General features: G+C 38.5%; 1 protein-coding gene across 2 annotated transcripts in view; it reads left to right on the top strand.

Moving 5' to 3' along the window:
• Positions 1–18,831, top strand: part of Nucks1 (nuclear casein kinase and cyclin dependent kinase substrate 1) — a 40,199-nt gene that overhangs the window by 10,869 nt on the left and 10,499 nt on the right. For both annotated transcript variants that reach the window (XM_004862087.4, XM_004862088.4), the window contains exons 2-4: positions 9,377–9,426; positions 11,400–11,505; positions 15,960–16,015. In XM_004862087.4, the coding sequence (XP_004862144.1) occupies positions 9,377–9,426; positions 11,400–11,505; positions 15,960–16,015 (212 nt within the window). The remainder of the gene's footprint in view (positions 1–9,376; positions 9,427–11,399; positions 11,506–15,959; positions 16,016–18,831) is intronic.

Below are 18,831 nucleotides of genomic sequence, written 5' to 3'. Positions count from 1 at the left end.
TTTTTTTGGTACCAGGCTGCGAAACCACTGAGCTAAATCCCTGCCCCCTCAGTAATTTGTACTGAGGGCGGCCACCTAGTGAGTTGATGGCAGCCCGGAGACTTTCCAGTGGCCACCTAAGGCCGGTTTTTGTCTTAAAGACACGGATGAGCACTTTGATGGTGTCCTCGTTAAACTGCAGGTGCTGTGAAGTTGGGAAAGATAATGTGTTGAAATGACAGGGTCAGAATATTAAAAGTTCTTTGATTATGGAAAAGGAGGTTGTAGTCATTGGAATTACAATATGAAGTTCACTGAATGGTGGAACAGCCTAAAAGGCAACTATGACCCTGGACTGTGGTAGCATATAGAGTAGAATACAAAGAAATTTCTATTCCTGATTTGTGTCCTTCATCTTTTTTAAACCATATTGTTTTGTTTCCTTGTCGGACTCCTGAAGAGACTCACTACATACTGTGTGGTGTGGAGCGTGAAGCGGGCACTTGAAATATGCCATGAGTGGGTGTAAGGAACTTCCAAAAGAGAATCAAAGTTGCAAAGAAAAAGTGGAAGTCATACAATTATTTTTATAGCAAAACATGGGTACATTTTAGTCATACATGATGATAACACTCATTATAAGGAATTCACACCTGTGCATGATACATCCCGCCTCTTTTTTCCTATCCCCCTCATACAAAAGTTAAGGGAAACTCAGAGGAGTTCGTGTTAGAACACGGTCATCCAGGGAGGTAGAGCCAAACAGGACCAGTTGGTGGACATTAGAGGCCGATGTCACCTCTGTTAAGAACCACACTGTTAGTGCACTGGGTTTTCCTAGTACAGGCTGTCTTGAAGATCATGGGTTAGACTATTGAGGGTCTGTTAGCTCTAGCTCATAGAGTACCCTCTCTGCTACCATATTTCCCACCCCTACTACTGCTATCAAAAATTGATGGCCTTAATGAGTGCTTAAACTTGAAAAATGAGTTAAAAATTATTTTGAGGCTAAAATAAGGGATGTCATCTTTGGTGGCCATATGTCAACAGTTTTTTGGTAAAAGCAAGACTAGAAAACTCCTTTGAAAATCTCTTTGCAATCCTCTTCTAAAGCAGTGGCTCTCAAAACTATTTTGTTGAGATTCCAAAAACAAATACATTTTACTTTACGGTTTACTACATACAAGGACGTAAACACCTAAAACAAGTTCTGGCACTTTTGTTGTTTAGGTCCGGTTTTCTCTAATTTTTCTGTTTGCTTTTTTTCTTTTAAGATACTGGTTATAGGCCATGTGTGGTGGTGCATGCCTGTAATCCAGCACTCTGGGAGGCTAAGGCAGAAGGATTGCAAGTGCAAGCCCAGCCTGGGCAACTTAGACCTTGTCTTAAAATTAAGTATTTTTTAAAATGCCTGTTATATATGCTGGACATGGTGGTGCACACCTGTAGTCCCAGCACTTGGGAGGCTGAGTCAAAAGGATCATTGAGGTCAAAGCCGATCTAAATTACACGGCTCAAGAACTAACTAAATAAGCCTGTTATACACTGATAAATGGATTTCAAGACCCAGTAGTGTAGTAAGTTGTCACAAAGTAAAAAATATTGCTCTGCAGGATCTCATTCATCTGGTGAAATGAGATGTTCAACAACTAGGCCAGTGACGGTGAACCTTTTAGTGCTTTCAGTGATACAAACAGCCCACTGCAGTATTCGTGGCATAGGTTTGCCACCACTGACAGAGAGGCAGTTAGTGAAAGAGCTATGTTGACTATAGTAGGTTTTTCAATACAAGATTCAGAAGCATTTTTAAAATTGCCTAATGCAGCCAGGTATGTGACACATGCCTGTAATTCCAGCCACTCGGGAGGCTGAGGCAGGAAAATGACAGCTTTTTGAGGCCAGAACTGGTAACTTAGTGAGACCCTTTCTCTAAATGATAAAAAAAAGAGAGCAAGAGCTCAGGGTATAGCTCAGTGGTGGAGTGCTTACCTAGAATGCACAAGGCCCTAGGTTTGACCCCTCACCACCACAAACACCCCCCTCCAGGCCAGGTGCTATGGTACCTGTATTTCCAACTATTTCTAATGCTGAGGCAGGAAGATCACAAGTTCAGTCCCAGCCTAGGCAACTTGACGAGTCCCTGTCTCAAAATTTTTAAAGGGCTGGGGAGAGGCCCTGGATTCCATCTCTAGTACCCAAAAAAGGTGCCTAATGATAAATATGTTGTAACTCTAGAAAGTTAAAAGCCATGGGTTTTTCTTTTTTTCCTTCCCTGCATTGACCAGAATAACGTTTTCAGGATTCCTCCTTCCCCTCCGCCTTCCTCTTCCCTGCCTTCCTTCCTCTTCACAGTAGGATCAGCACTAATTGAGCTCAACAATGTAGCAGGTTGTCTAATATCTCTTGGGATTAATTTAAGAAAATGATTTTGTGCTCTTTAAGTAATATAAAGTTCAGGATGTTGGTAACAAGATAAGAGTTTGTGTTTTACAGCTACATTATTCATCTTTCCTTAACTGGAGGTTACTTGTTATTTCTGTATTCAGATGTGCAGGCTCATTCCAAAGTACAGCTGCGTTTTATGGTCTCTGTTATTTTCTTAGCTGTACAGTTAAGGGGTGAATGAGATCATTTCAAAGGTAAGACAGTTTCCATCTCTAAACTACTGCTGTGGTCCATACTGGTTTCTCATACAAGGAATATCATTTTGTCTACTCTTAAGAAAGAAAAGGAATTCTTTGGGTAGACGTTGTCAGTATTTAGTAGAAAGAAGTTGAAAGTTAAGAGAGTAGGCTAATAAATAATAAAACCCTATTGGGCTGGGGATTTAGCTCAGTAGTTCCACCGCCTGCCTCGCAAGGGCAAGGTCCCGAGTTCAATCCCTGGTACCAAAACAACCCTATTGGTTTTTAAATTTTAAAAAAAATTTTTTGACGGGATTTAGCTCAGTGGTTCCGCCACCTGCCTCACAAGCAGAAGGACCTGAGTTTGATCCCTGGTACAAAAAAAAAAATTTATTAGTATATGTTTGCAGTACTTATGTCTTCATTCATCATAGTAAATTCCTACTGCTTCTAAAGTAAAATGCTTTTTAATTTTTTTTTTTTTTTTTTTTGAAATGGTCTTGAACTCCTGAGCTCAAATGATCATCTTGACTCGGCCTCACAAGTGCTATGATGTACTATGTAGCCATGTGCTGTGATGCCTGGCTAAACTATCCTTTTGCGGAGGGGGGCCTAAACTATCTTGATGCCAGACAGATACTGTCTAGCCCCTCATCTTATTTTTCACTTCTGCACTTTAAACAGATAACACATGGTGGCTTCACATTGCAAAGCCCTATGGGGATCATTTGGGAATTGGTTCACTGTGACCACTTATTTTGGTGCTGGGGTTGAACCCGGGCCTTTGGGCATGCTAAGCCTGTGCTTTATCCAGTAAACTATCCCTAGCCCCTGATTACAGTTAGTATCTAGAAATAGAAATTATATTAGCTTTTAAAGTAAAAGCGGCAATAATTGAAGTTTTGAAGTTCTTATGTTCCTAAATTTTGTTTTGGTTTTTTGGAGCATTTTGAGTTTTGTAATTTTATGTTTGAATTTCTGTGTGTTATATTAAAAATTTGTTTTCCTTGTTGGGTTGCACTTTTTCCTTTTTTTAGAGCAAACTTTGAGACTTACTTAAATGGAACTCCAGTTGATTTCAGTGATGAAAATTGGTGTAAGTCATTCAGTGGCTACTTTCTCTGGCCTGAATGGTAACCTGAGAACTTTGCCATAATATCAGAAATAACAGTATAAAAATAGGGAATGATAAGTAGTAATAGCTATACTTGTTCACAGGACAATCTTGAGAGATTGTTCCTGTTTTATAGGTGAGGAAACTTAAAGTTCAGTAAAGGGAAGTAGCTTACTCAAAGACAGAACTGCTAAGTGGAAGAGTCAAGATTAAAATCTTTTCTTTTCTTTTGAGACAGGGTCTCACTATGTAGCCCAGGTTGGCCTTAGTCTCCGGAGATCTTCCTGCCTCTGCCTCTCTAGTGTGCCACCACACCCAGCTAAAAATTTGTTTTTAAGCTCTCTGTTATATTGAAATTTTATATTGATCCAGTTAAGATTGTTGATATTAATTTCACACTTAAGAGTTAGTTTAGCTTTGGCATTTAAGTAATAATATTTCGATGGACTAAGGTTGGTATTTTGTTTTTGGCTAGAAGTAGAGAACTTCCCATGCCCTGGAACTTAAATATTATTAAGTGTTGAGTTTCTTATTTGTCTCTTTAATTTTCAGTTTTCATAGGGACAAGTTCATTAAAATTATAGTTAAGCCCCAAATAAGGTACATTTCTAAGTAGAGTTGTCCATCAGTATCTGGAGGATTGGTTTCAGAAACAAGAATTGTGGATACTTATGTCGCTTATATAAATGGCATACTATATATAACCTGTACACATCCTCCCAAATGCTTTAAAATCTAAATTATTTATAGTGCCTAATACAGTGTAACTGCTGTGTAGATAGCTGTTTTACTGTATTGATTAGGGAATGACAAGGAAAAAAGTCGATATGTGTTCAGTACAGATGCCGTTTTAGTCTTGCTGTTTTCAGATCATTGAAAGTTAAAATATTTTGTGATTTAAAGGAAGGGATGGAGCTGGATGTGTAATCCAGCAGTTGGGAGGCCAGGAGGGTTGCCTTCAGCTCAAGGCCAACCTGGACTACATACAGAGCAAGACCCTGTCTCAAAATTAACAAAACAACCAAAGAAGGGATCATCTTTCAATTTAGTTTTAAATTTTAATTTCTTATATGACGTCAGTATCCAGTAATCTGCATGGCATTTTTGCAGTTCTTTTTAAAATCTAGGATAGAAAAATGTAATGAATAGCCTTTAAAATTTCTTAGCCTTAAAGAAAAAGTTGGTCTGGGCATAGTAGCACATGGCTGTAATCCAGCGCTTAGCAGGAGGATCGCCGTGAGTTTCTCATGACTATGTAGTGAGTTGAAGGCCACCTTGTCTGAAAAAAAAAGGTAACAAGTTACTTGGAGGAAACTAAGTTTTCTTTGGTCATTGTGGGAAGTTGTAAGTTAAATGTGTGGCTGAAGAGATGTAATGCTTTTCCTACTCTAATCCTTTCCTTAGATACTGAGTCCGTGTACTCAGCAAGCGCGTTTCTTGAGTCTGGTGTTCTAATGAAGAAGAGACAGCCCTGGCCATGAGGAGCTCCCACTGAGTAGGAGAGACAGGCATTTGGAAAATTATCCAGTATCAATAAAGAATTAGGGGTTTTGAGAGAAAGTGAGCTTCTTTGAGAGTAACTCACAGCCTTCTAGGCAAGGCATAGCAGAAGCAAGTGGTAAGAAACACCTGCCGGAATTGCAGACTCCTGGGTTACTTAATTGTTAAGTGGCAAGAGAGGAACTTTTAAAGGTTTTAAGAGATTGGATGGTACCCTATAAGAACAGAACTCTCCAATTTTACCCTCAGAGCAAACAGTTCTGAGAATATGTGAGCACTGTGCCATAAATGTGGATCTAAAACACAGTTGTTACTTTCAAGAAGCTCAGATAAGTGATACGATGCAGGATATGCACAAGTATAGCTGACTGTTTACAACAGGAAAAAAGCCTTTTTGTTAAACCTAATAATCAGTTTTAATTTTTTGGTACTGGGGATCGAACTCAGGACCTTGCGCTTTTGAGGCAGGTGACAGAGCCATCGAGCTATATCCCTGGCCCAGTTTTTTTTTTTTTTTTGGTACCAGGGATCAAACTCGGGTCCTTGCACTTGCAAAGCAGGCGGTGAAACCACTGAGCAAAATCCTCGGTCCTCTGGGCTAGTTTTAAAATTTTTTAATGCTTATTTTGTGGTATTGGGGGTTAAATCCGGGTCCTTAATGCTGAGCTATACCCCCAGCCATTTTTTATTTTGAAACAGGGTCTGGTTGAGCAGCACAGTCTGGGCTCAGATTTGGGATTCTCCTGCCTCAGCCTTCCAGAGTGCTAGGATCATAGATGTGTGCTACCATGCCTGGTTCCCAGTCCTTTTTTATTTCTTACTTTGTTGAAAAAAAGTCTTGAAAAGTTGCCTGGCTACAGTGGATTTAATTTTGTAGACTATCTTTTAGACCTATCAAGCAGCTTAAATCATCAGTTTTAACTGAAGAACTGAAGTCCAGAAAAATTAAATGATTTGCTTGAAGTTCTAGAAGCAGGCCTAGAATTCCTAGACCTATCAAGCAACTTAAATCATCAGTTTTAACAGAAAAGAAACTGAACCCCAGAAAAATTAAATGATTTGTTCAGAGTTCTAGTAGCCAACCCAGAATTCCTACTATGATTCTATGTTTGGGAGGGGTTGTTTTGTTTTCTACAGAACAGCTGAGGAGTGTTTAGAAGGATAGCCTAAGGAAGTAGCCATTATTAGCAAAGTCAGCAAGTTAGACATTGCTTTATGTTGGCTCTACACTTAATCTTATTGGTAAGCTAATAATAAGCAAGTACCTTTACTACTCTTGTCAAAGCTCTGAAGAACCTAACATGTTTTCCTTTTGCAAGGTAAATACTCTCAATTTATTCAGTTCTTCATATGATACATCCTTCACCATTCTGGTAGCCCTCCTTTATATGGTTTCATAGGATATATCTATTGGTATGTGGCCCCCAGAAATTGAATGGTAATATTTTAGTTGCCACGTCACAAGCACAGGATAAGCTAGACCTATGCCTACAAATTTGGGACCTGTACTCATTAGGGATTAAGATTCAAAACTCCCTCCTTTGGGACTTGGGGATGTAGCCCAGTGCTAAGAGCACTTGGCTGGCATGTGAGAGGCCCTGGTTCGATCTCCAGCACTGCAAAATATCTACCTACTGTCAGTTTATCTCATAACCTTGTTAAATTAAAAAAATTTTTTCTTTTGGTACCAGGGATCAAATTTGGGACCTTGTGCTTATGAGGCAGGTGGCGGAACCACTGAGCTGAATCCCTGGCCCAAATAAAATTTTTTTAAAAAACAACTCCCCTCTTTTGGCTAGTTTCCTTCTCTTTCACTCCATGTCTTGTTTACTTGAGCCCTAAATAATGCAGAAAATGAGCCTCTTTGCATTGTGACCATATTCTGTTTTTTCCTGGCATTTATCATTAGAATTCAAGATCAGATTGGGCAGTTAAGGAGACTCTCAAAAATATAAAAAGCCCTGGGGATATAGATACAGCTCAGTGGCAGAGCATGCCTGGGTTTTATCCCCATTACTGCACTCATGCATGCATGTGCCCTTTTTTCCAGAGCATGGGTATTTTCATATTAACCATAACTAAAATTTATTTATTTTGGATTTTTTTGAGCCAGAGTCTCACTATGTGATCCAATCTAGCCTTGAACTAGCTATGTAGCCTAGGTTACCCTCAAATTCATAAGCCTACTTTAGCCTCCCGAGTATTCAGATCACAGACATGCCCCACCATGTCTGGCAAAATACTACATTTTAAAATGGGTTTTTATAGCCACATTTTTTTTTTTTTGGTACCTGGGATTGAACTCTGGTCCTTGTGCTTGCGCAGTAGGCAGCAAAACCACTGAGCTAAATCCCCGGCCCCTATAGCCGTATTTTTTTAGAAAATTTTTTATTGTGTTTTGGTATAATTAACATGAAATTTACCATCTTAACCATTTTTAAGTTTGTGGTTTAATAAAGTACAGTTACATTGATGTACAGTGAATCTCTACAAGTCTTCATCTTGCAAAACTGAAAACAGTTCCTCTTGCTCCCTCTTCTAGCTTCTGCCAACCACTATTTTACTTTCTGTCCATGAATTTGACTACTAGGCCTCATGAAAGTGGATTAATAGTTGGATTTTTTAACTTCCCTTTCTGTATGGAATCTTCAATAATACAAATTTGCCATTTTATGTAGTTGGAGCATGTGTCATAGTTTTGGTAGAACAAAGGAAAACAGAAGGCAAAATTCTTCAAGGATCTTTTTTCTTCCCTCTCTTTTCCTAAAGCTGAGGGTGTGATAATAACTTTTGTCTACATCTGAGCCTCAGGTATATTTTTAGATTTCAACCCCTGACAAGATATGGCAAATGATGGACCAGCTTGCATTCTGACTGTCCTGTCTTTGACTTTAAAATTATGTCTTAATCTGTACAACCAGGAATATCCCCCTGCTCAGGTTTTAGTGTAATTGGTGGCATGTGTTTCTTTTAAACCGTTGTTTGCTTATATCTAGTTAGGCTTCAGTTGTGCATCCTTTATCTAAGGCTCTTTTGCAAGTTAGTCTGATTTCTGACAGTGAAATTTGTTGTACCTCTAAAGGAGGAACTTCACAACTTTCAGAATACAAAATAGGAAAATAGAAAATAAAATTAGTTTCTGGTGTTGTTATCGTACCTGGTTAGAAGAACTTAAAATTATTTAGAGTCAAATAGATACATAAATTTATGAGGCTCATAATTTTGAAAAATTATATACCCTTTAATAAAAAGCATCTTTTAGCCTGATGTGGTGAGTGCATCTGTAATCTCAACTACTTGGGAGTCTTAGGCACCATGATCCTAAATTTGAGACCAGCCTGGGCAATTCAACAAGACTCAAAAAAGGGTTGGGGATGTAGTTCAGAGCTCCTGAATGTAACCTCCAGTACTACCACCACAGTGACAAAAAGCATCTTTTGACTTGACTGGTTGTTTTCTTTCCTCTTGCTTATCAGGTTTATTTTAGGGTTACCATATTTTTTTGTGCATTATTATATAATCTTGCTATAGCTAAAAATTGCTTTTGCCTTGGGAAAAAAGCTTAATAATAATTTTGTTTATCCAAGTATCTATGTTCATTCATATATATATATATAGCAGTAAGAATAAAAACGTTTACAGGTTTGGCTTGTATCTGTGTGATAATGAATATATGTGGTGAATTGGCTCACTTGGCTGTTATCTGTTATATGTTATGGGAGCTGGTTTTTGTGGGGAAGAATGGTATTTGGGCTGTCACTAAGATGAGCAATACGTGTAGTTTTTTGTTTTGTTTTTGCATAGTTTTGAAATAGCTTTTGGTTGAAGTGCAGTTTGCTATAACAAAATGTAAAGTAATTGGGCTGAAGTATGGGGGCTGTTAAAGATAATTTTCAGCTGGGCAGGGTGGCACATACCTGTGATCCCTGCACCTGGGAGGCTGAGGCAGGAGGATCGCTGCAAGTTTGAGGCTAGCCTGGGCTATGTAGTGAGTTCAAGCTCAGCCTGAACTACATAGGGAGATCTTGTCTCAAAAAACCAAAATAATAATAATAATTTTCAGAGAGCTATTTTAATTGTTTATGAAATTAAAATGTGTTTTGATATCATAGGACAGTCTTGCGTTTTTATGATCTTAATTAGTCCCTTCTTTCTACAGAAATAGGAAGGTCGTTGATTATTCACAGTTTCAGGAGTCTGATGATGCAGGTATGTTCTGTGATTTCAACAAATTGTTGGACTAACTAACTGGTGGAGGACTGCCAGCTTTTGTACTTCTTATGATGCTTATGATGCTCATATGAGGCCAGGCAGGGCAAGATAGTTAAACCCTGAGTCAAAAAAGAAAGAAAGAAAAATTGGTTATAGTGGTACCTCGCTTCATGAACACTTTTGTTTGCAAACTATGTTTTGTGACAAACGTGACTGTGGCCGTCTCTCCCGCACAAACACAAACATGGCCATCTTTTCCAAAACAAATTAAGTTTGTGAATGGAGTATTACTGTAGTAAAACCTTTACTTATTTTATGAAACCACTTTGATTTATGAACTAATGCATCCATAGAATGAGTGTTGTGTCTTAAATCTTAGCCATTAAAGGTTTCTATAGAGTTGTGTTCTTAAATCTTATTATTTTTCAGGTATATTTACTTTCCTTTTTCTTTCCCTTCCCTACCCTTTATTTTATTTTATTATTTATTTACTTATTTTTGTGCTGGGGATCGAACCTGGGACCTTGCGCTTGTGAGGCAGGCAGCAGAACCACTGAGCTAAATCCCTGGCCCCTACCCTTTACTTTAAATCTAACTTTATAAAGGTAATATATGCCTTTAGAGAAAAGCAGAAAGTTGTATGAAAGAGTAAAAAACTGAAACATAACCCTACATCCTAGAGGTAACTCTTAACACTAATTAAATTGTTGCTCTACATGCCAGGAATTATTCTAAATGTTCATATTTCGTAGTTTTATTCCTTAGAACAATCCTGTTATTCTGAGATACGTTAATTATTCTCATTTTATAGTCATGGAAACGGAGGCAAAGATAACACTCACGATCCCTTAGGTAGCAATATAGCTATATTTTACCCTTTCTGTTAACTCCTAGTCTTTCACCTTTTTTACCTTTTAAAAAACGTTAAAGCCAGATATGGTCATTCAGTCCTATAATCCCAGCACTTGGAAGGCTGAGGCAGTAGGATCCCCAGAGTTTGATGCCAGCCTGGGCTACATAGTGAATTCAAGGCCTGCCTGAACCTCATGCAAGACCTTGTCTCAAAAACAAAAAACAGGGGCCAGGGATTTAGCTCAGTGGTGCCACTGCCTGCCTTGCAAGCACAAGGTCCTGAGTTCAATCCCTGGTACCAAAAAAAAAAAAAATGTAGTTGAGGTCCTGCCGTTGAGTTCTGGGTTCTGTCCCTGTCTTGCTTCTTCTTGTACTTATGAGTCTCTCTGTCTTTATTAAATTTGAAAAAAATTCCTATTGGTTATTATTTTTCATATTTATAACTTATACAACCATTTAATAATTGCTGAAGCTCCAGACCACCTCCAGCTTCCTTCCTCTTTTTTTTTTTTTTTTTTTTTGGTACTGGGGATTATACTCTGGACCTTGCCCTTGTGAGGCAGGTGGCAGAACCACTGACCTAAATCCCCAGCACCACCTCCAGCTTCATACCATTGTATGTGATGATGCAATAAATAGTTTTGGCCATAATCACCTTTTAACATAGGGTAATCTTTTTAAATTTTATTGGAATTTTGAAATTGAAGCTATTTTCCTGAGCTGCCTGAGTAACCAGAATACATAGGGTGTATTTAACACATTAGATTAAAAGTAATTTGCTTGATGACAGTAATTGTTTTAGGATTGTAGGACTAGGTTTTTTACATTCTAAAATGCTTACACTGTATTACTTTAATAATTTTCAGATAAATATAAAGGTATTGAGACATGCAAAATCATAAATTAATAATTGTGCATGAGGACTAGTGGGTAACAGCATAAATGGAGTCAAAATTGTGAGACTAGAGTAGAAAATGTTTTAAAACAAGAAACCATTTGGGAAATCCTGTCCTGCTAACCACTTAAATAGGGAAAGAGATAACTAATGTCAGTAAATATAGTGGTGATTTTTATATGTAAAAATCATAGTTAATTCATTTGAACGATTCTCTGTTTAGATGAAGATTATGGAAGAGATTCAGGTCCTCCCACCAAGAAAATCCGATCATCTCCTCGAGAAGCTAAAAATAAGAGGCGGTCTGGAAAGAATTCACAGGAAGACAGGTAAGAGATGTTGATCCTGTATCACTTGCTCGTCCCCACTCTGAAGTGAGGGCAGTCTCTGGTCTCTGAAGTGTGGACTCTCGGACACCTGAGGGTTACAGTATTGGCTTCCCTTTGTTCTGCACGCCTCACACTCTTGCAGGCTGTGCTTTGGGGGCTGGACAGGTTGGCCTCCTTAGTCCTGGGGCTTGCTTGGCTTCAACTTTGAATCCAGGGTGATGTCTGAGAATGCCCTTCCTTTGCCTCAGACCTCTGAACATGAGCAGAAAGATTAAGTGTATAATTTGTGACTTAGAATTAGTATCAGTGCTTAAATTTACATTGTCTTGAATAACAAAGCACAAGGTAGAGTCACCTAAATCTGGTAGACTCTTAAACTGCACGGCCTGCTGAGTTTTGCTGTCTCGTAATTCTTTGTTTAAATAATTGAAACATTTAATGTAGTTTCTTTTTCTTTTCTTTTTGAAAAACTGGGTCTTGCTGTGTTCCCCAAACTGGCCTAGAACTTGCAATCCTCCTGTCTCAGCCTCCTGTGTAGCTTTGACTCCAAGCATGATCCACCACACCCACCTTGTATTTTTGTATCATAGTGCTGGGAATTGAACCCAGGACCTTGTAGGTGCTAGGCAAGTGCTCTACAGCCTCACTTTTTTTTTTTTCCCCCTTAGTTTTACAAATGCTTTCGCTATGAGTTGTAATTTAACCATAATTTTGCTTCATGAAAACAGGATATTATAGCTTCTGCCTGTTTTCCAAGGAGTACACACACATTCTCATAATTTTAATACCTACTTGATGAGGGTGATGATGATAGCTGCCGTTTATTAATATTAACTACTTTGTATACATTATCATTTAATTCTTATAGTACTGCTCTTAAATTAATTAATTTAGAGAGGTTCAGTGATTTAACCAAGTTTACCCAGCAAATGGACGAAGATGTTTTGAAATCATGCTTGGACCCCACTGTGCGTTTTTTAATCATTAGGCTGTCACACTTCCAAATAATCCGTTAAACATAAGTAGTTTAAAGAAATGAAATATTTCTCACTTGTTTTTCTAAGACCCTTAGTACACTAAAATCACAACTAAATATATGTGTTTACCTAGTATTTTTCATTTGTTTATATCACTAACTTATGCTCACTTTACTGGAAAATGTTGTATTACTTTTCAGGAAAAAATAATACAAAAATTACCATTGGGAAACAAATGTTCCAGAGTTAATATCTAGACCCTTAGCTTTTTGTTGTTTTTGGAACTTGAGATTGAATGCAGGGCCTTCACACTGAATTGTACCCTCAGCCCTTTGTGCAGATTTTTAAATTTTGAGATAGTATCTCAGTAGTTAGGTTGCCCAGGATGGTCTCAAAACGCCATCCTTCTGCCCCAGCTTCCTGAGTGTTGGGATTGGAAGTGTGCATCACATCTGGGTTTTAGTCACGTTTTATATAGCAGCCCCACTAGTTTTTATATTTCCACTTAATGTTTCTCCTAGTAACGAGCTGCTTTTGGCCTTTTATAATATCTTACTAATTAGTTATATCTAGTCTAAATTTTTTTGTTATAACCATTTTATCATTCTCCTTTGAGTCACCGTTTATATTAAATGCTTTGTGTATATTTCCTCAGACCAGTGCTGTGTTGATTTTTATGTTGGTTTCCACTTAAAAGTTCAGCTTTCAAGCCAGGTGTAGTGATGCGCACCTGTAGTCCTGGCACCCAGGAGGGTGAGGTTAGAGAATGGCCACGAGTTCATGGCCAGCCTGGACTGCATAGTGATGAGACCTGGGCTCAGAAAACCAAAAGATGGGCTGGGATGTAGCTCGGTGCCGGCGCCTGCCTTGCAAGCGCAAGGACCCGAGTTTGATCCTCGGTACCAAAAAAAAAAGAAAGAAGGAAAACCAAAAGAAGTTCAGCTTTCACTTGACTTTGCACTAATGATGTTCAAAGATTAACAGTCTGTATACACTCATTAAAATAACCCCCCCAAAATGTTATTTTTCATCATCAGTTAAGTTTATGAATTAAATGTATTGTTGTTATTGTTGTGCTGGTGACAGAACCCAGGACCTTGTATGTGCTGAGCGCTTTACCACTGAGCTACACCCACTCAGTGCTTACTTGTTATAGAAACATTAATGCAGAATAGTCACAATCCAATAGTCTTGGGCTTAGACTGCTTAATAAAGAAATATTTTGGAGCTGGGCGTGGTCACACCTACCTGTAATCCTAGTACTCTGCAAGGCTGAGGCAGGAGGAGTGCAGGTTCAAGCCCAGCCTGAGCAATTTTAGTATATGTGCTGCTGAAGCAAGCACCCAGCCTGGGCAATTTAGTGAGACCCTTTTTGTTTGTTTGTTTTATCTTTTGGTACCAGGGATTGAACTCGGGTCCTTGCACTTTCGAGGCAGGTGGCAGAACCACTGAGCTAAATCCCTGGCCCAGTGAGACCCTTCTTAAAAAATACAAAAAGGTCTGGGGAGGTAGGGCCAGCCCTGGGTTCAGTGCCAGTGAGTGAGTGAATGAATGAATGAATCATTTTTGGTTGCTCTGTTTGGAATCTCGGGTTGTATAATTTATCATTTGAGTATGGTCTAGATTATGAGGAATTCCAAAAGTAATTTACAAGATCTGTTTTCTGTTTTTGTTTTTTTTGGTACCGGGATTGAACTCAGGACCTTGTGTTTGTGACGCAGGAAGCAGAACCACTGAGCTAAATCCCCGGCCTACAAGATGTGTTTTAAAAAAGAAAGCTGTGAGGGCAGTTTTTTTTTCCCACTAAGTTTATCGGTACATTGTAGGTATACAGTACATTTACATTCATCATTGGGATCTTGTACCTTTACATGATGTATCTTGGTTCTTATTTTTCCCCTTCCCCACCCTCCCTTCATCCCCTCCACCCTTCCCTATTTGCAAAGACTTTGTTTCCATTTTTTTTTTCCTTTTCTCATATTTTTTCTTTTCCCTTCTTTCCTTTCCCCACCCCTCCCACTTCCCCTACTCCTTTAGACCTTTTCTTCCTATTACACAATATCAATTATACATTTTTTGATTGCAGTATCAAAATTTAGAGGACATTACCACAGATTTTACAGGATTTAAAAGGATATAGAAAGCATATTACAAAATCTTTTTTGAAATAAATTTGACAACTTCTAGGTACCTTGGAAGACAAATTAATGAAATTTACTCTGGAGGAAATATAAAATTTGAATAGCACCTATTAAAGAAAGTATATTAAAAAAAAAAAAGAAAGTATATTCCTAGCTTGAAAACCTACATATCTGACAACAACAGACTCATATACATTTTAACTTATGAATTATATCAAACATTTAAAGCAGAGAAAAGAAGGAACACTTCTCCCCTCATTTTAGGAAATCAGCATTGTGCTAATACTAAAACTGGATAAAGATAATAGGAGAAAAAAGTATAAACTTGGATAAAAATTTGTTGAACAGAAAAAACTATTAGAAGTCAGATCTGGCAGTATGTAGAAAGTGGTTTTATTATAGGGATGGCAGTGTTGGTTCAGCATTGGAAGGTCCACCCCCATAAGTCATCATTTTAACAGGAAAGGGAAAAGCCATATGATCCTGTCATTAGTTGCAGAAAAAGTATTGGACTAAATTCTACAGCTGTTCATGGTAAAAGTTATCAGGAGACTAGAAGTAGAACAGAACGTTCTCAACGGATAAGACATGTACTCCATACTTCCAGCAGAAATGCCTTATATGAATGGAAAAGATGCAATGCTTTCTCCCTGAGGTGAGGAACAAGGGCAGATATGCCTACTCTTCATCTGTCCATTAAACTTTGAACCATAGGTGTGATGACAGTTTTTAATGTATGAGCGTTGTCAGAATTTCTCTGAAATCCTAAGATATTAGCACTGCAGAGCAGCAACGATTTGCCTGAGATCGTACAGTAACTAGTGAAAAAGATGAGACACTAGAACCCAGATTCCCAAGTTAGGACTTGCTGAAGACATAATACATGTATGTTTATGTATTATTTTTAGAAGGTTCCTGTTGAGCTTTGAATCTCCTTTATTTTGCAGAATGGTCTTGCGTTCACTCATATTAGAAACAAAAAGTATTAGTAAATAAGTATGAGATAATTAAATTGATTCATTTCCATTTTAGTATTTTTATTCCCTACCTCTCTATAGAGGATTTTTTTTGTTATTAAATTTTATAAACAGGCCTATGTTGAAGTACCTGTTACTTTCCTTTGCAATTCGTTTTCCATGTTGATAAAATTATTTTTATTCACCGGCATTCCAGTAAAGTGAACAAATAATAGAAGCAGTTTCACTCCACAGCATCTCTTTGAACATTTTATATATAGATGAGGTATGGTGTTCTTCTCAAGTCAGATAGCAAGAGATTTGTGTTCATTTATACTTTGATCTCAGACTTTTCAGCATATCCTTTTTCCCCTTTATAGTGAGGACTCGGAAGAAAAAGACGTGAAGACCAAGAAGGATGATTCTCATTCAGCAGGTAGTAAACTTTTTTTAATGTAACAGGTACAGATCTATTCATATATTTATCATTAGACATTTTAAAAAGCAGTTTTGTATCCAGGCTGTGTTGCAAATACTGGGATTACAAAGATGTTTCCATCTTCAAAGAGAAAATAGTGACTCTCAGTTTTGCTGGCTTATTACAAATTAGGTATTCTGAGTCCTGCCCCAAGATTTCAGATTCAGTAGGTCTAGGTAGGGTGTTTAGGCTTTGTTTAAGTATCCTCAGATTGTTTTCTTTTCTTTTTTTTTTTTTTTTGGTACTGGGATTGACCTGGGGACCTTGCGCTTTCGAAGCAGACCGTGAAACCACTGGGCTAAATCCCCAGCCCTCAAGATTGTTTTCATGCATGGTTAAGATTGAAGATCAAAAACATTGACATGAGTGATAGGCATCAGGATAACTCTGTGTGCGCGCGTGCGCGTGTGTGTGTGTGTGTGTGTGTGTGTGTGTGTGAGAGAGCGAGAGAGAGAGAGAGAGAGATACTAGGTGGAAATGGAGGTATAAAAAAGGAATGATGGGGCCGGGGATTTAGCTCAGTGGTTCTGCTGCCTGCCTTGCAAGCAGGAAGTCCCAAGTTCGATCCCAGGTACCCAAAAAAAAAGGAATGATCAACTCTGGGTTGAAAAGCAAAAAAATAACTTTTTTTTTTTTTTTTTTGGTACCGGGGATCGAACTCAGGTCCTTCTGCTTGTGCAGCAGGTGACGAAACCATTGAGCTAAATCCCCAGCCCTAAAAATAACTTTCAGTCCCACTTTTCTTAGTTGGGAAAGAGTCTTTTGAAGCAGCCATAGAGAAAGCCTTTTGCAAGTATTTTAATTTGGAAGAATTAATGCAAATTACTGGACATACAGTGACTTATTGGTGGTATTTATTTATAAATTTTTTTCTTTTTTTTAAGAAATGAGAATTTTAGGGCTGGGGTTTTAGCTCAGTGGTTTTGCCACCTGCTGCGCAAGTGCAAGGACCCGAGTTCGATCTCCAGTACCAAAAAAACAAAACAAAAAACAAGCATTGAGAATTTTATTTCTTATTGCTCCCAGCCACTTCAGTTGTTTGTTTGTTTTTGGTACCGGGGATGGAACTCAGGACCTGGTATTTTTGAGGCAGGCAGCGGCACCGCTGAGCTAAATCCCTGGCCCCCAGCCACTTCAGTTTTGACCTGCTTAGTCTTCCTGGATCTCCCCTTTAAGGAGACTGCTATTTAGTTAATATTTAGAGCGTAGACAAGATTTTACTAAATTCCAGCTTCCACTGAGCTGTTTTGCTTTCCTTCCTATTTGACTATTTAACTTCCTAATTATTTGTCTGTTTACAATGAAAGTAAATTATATTAACCTTTTCGATTATCTAGTGAACTTGTGATAATGTAGTATATACTTTCATTCATTTGCCTTAAAAACTCTAACTTGAATCTCTTACATTTATTAGGTTTTTTTGAGCACTTTTTTTTTTTTGGTACCAGGGATCGAACTCTGGTCCTTGTGCTTGAGCAGCCAGTGGCGAAACCACTGAGCTAAATCCCCAGCCCTGAGCACTTTAAAATATATAACTCTGTACTTAGTATGAATACATCTCCTACTGCATAGGGGGTTAGTTTAGAGTCCGCCTAAGTTAGCTTTATTCTCCATTTGCCTCAAATGGGGTTTGGCAGTGAAAGTGGTCACTTGGATACGACCATGGCAAGGCTCCTAGAACTGGGAGTCTTTTCAGAAGAGTGATAGCTAAACCTTAATAGACTGAGGTAACCAACGCCCAAGAAGAAGGCTGTAGGTAGAGACTAATACAAATATAGCATAGTCTAGAGCCAGTAGGCTGGCAGCCTGCCCTTTAATCAGATTTCTTCATGAACATAATTGGGTTTTTTGTTTTTTTTTTGTACCGGGGATCAAACTCGGGTCCTTGCACTTGCGCAGCAGGCGACGAAACCACTGAGCTAAATCCCTGGCCCCATAATTGGGTATTGAAAAAAACTTATAAAAATTAATTGTATGTGAAAGTTTCATTTGTTTGTTTGTTGTGGTACTAGGGATTGCACTGAGGGCCTTCACTCTGAGCTATATCCCCAGTCTTTTTTGTTTTTTATTTTGAGACAAGCTCTTGCTAAGTTGCCCAGGCTGCACTCAAACTCAGGATCTTCCTCAGCCTCCCAGAATGCTGGGAATACAGGCATGTACCACTATGCTGGGCTTGGTTTTTTGTTAGTTTTGTTTTTGTTTTTTGAGACAGTTTCACCATGTAGTTCAGGCTTGCTTTGAACTTACTTTGCAGTCCAGGTTGGCCTTACTCAAAGTGATCCTCATGGTGCCACCTCCTGAGTGCTGGGGCTACAGGCATGAGTCACCACACCCAGCTTATTTTGTTATATTTTTTGGTGTACTACTGGGAGTACAACCCAGGGCCTCATACATACTGAGCAGGTGCCCTACCATTGAGCTGTATCTCCAGCTCTGAAAGTAATTTTTTATAAGCTTGTCCAAAGAACTTTAGCTAATTTGTCTAAATATATATTTTAAAGATTTCTCTCTCTCTCTAAATTGAAAGGAGTATTAAAATTCTCTTTACAGGGCTGGGGATTTAGCTCAGTGGTTTCACTGCCTGCTGCGCAAGCACAAGGTCCCGAGTTCAATCCCTGTACCAAAAAAAAAAAAAATTCTCTTTACAGTTAGACCCCATTTATTGTAGTGTCTTTTTGTTTAGTGGTATGGGGATTGAACCCAAGGCTTTCAAACATCCCCAGGACCACCCCCACCTTATATTGTATTTGGGGTTTTCCTGAGTTGCCCATGTT

The sequence above is a fragment of the Heterocephalus glaber genome, unplaced genomic scaffold (assembly GCF_053883595.1).
Source record: "Heterocephalus glaber isolate CG9 unplaced genomic scaffold, H.glaber_assembly_v1.0 deba00001600, whole genome shotgun sequence".
NCBI classification, from domain to species: Eukaryota; Metazoa; Chordata; class Mammalia; order Rodentia; family Bathyergidae; genus Heterocephalus; species Heterocephalus glaber.
This window is presented reverse-complemented; position numbering and strand designations above follow the sequence as displayed.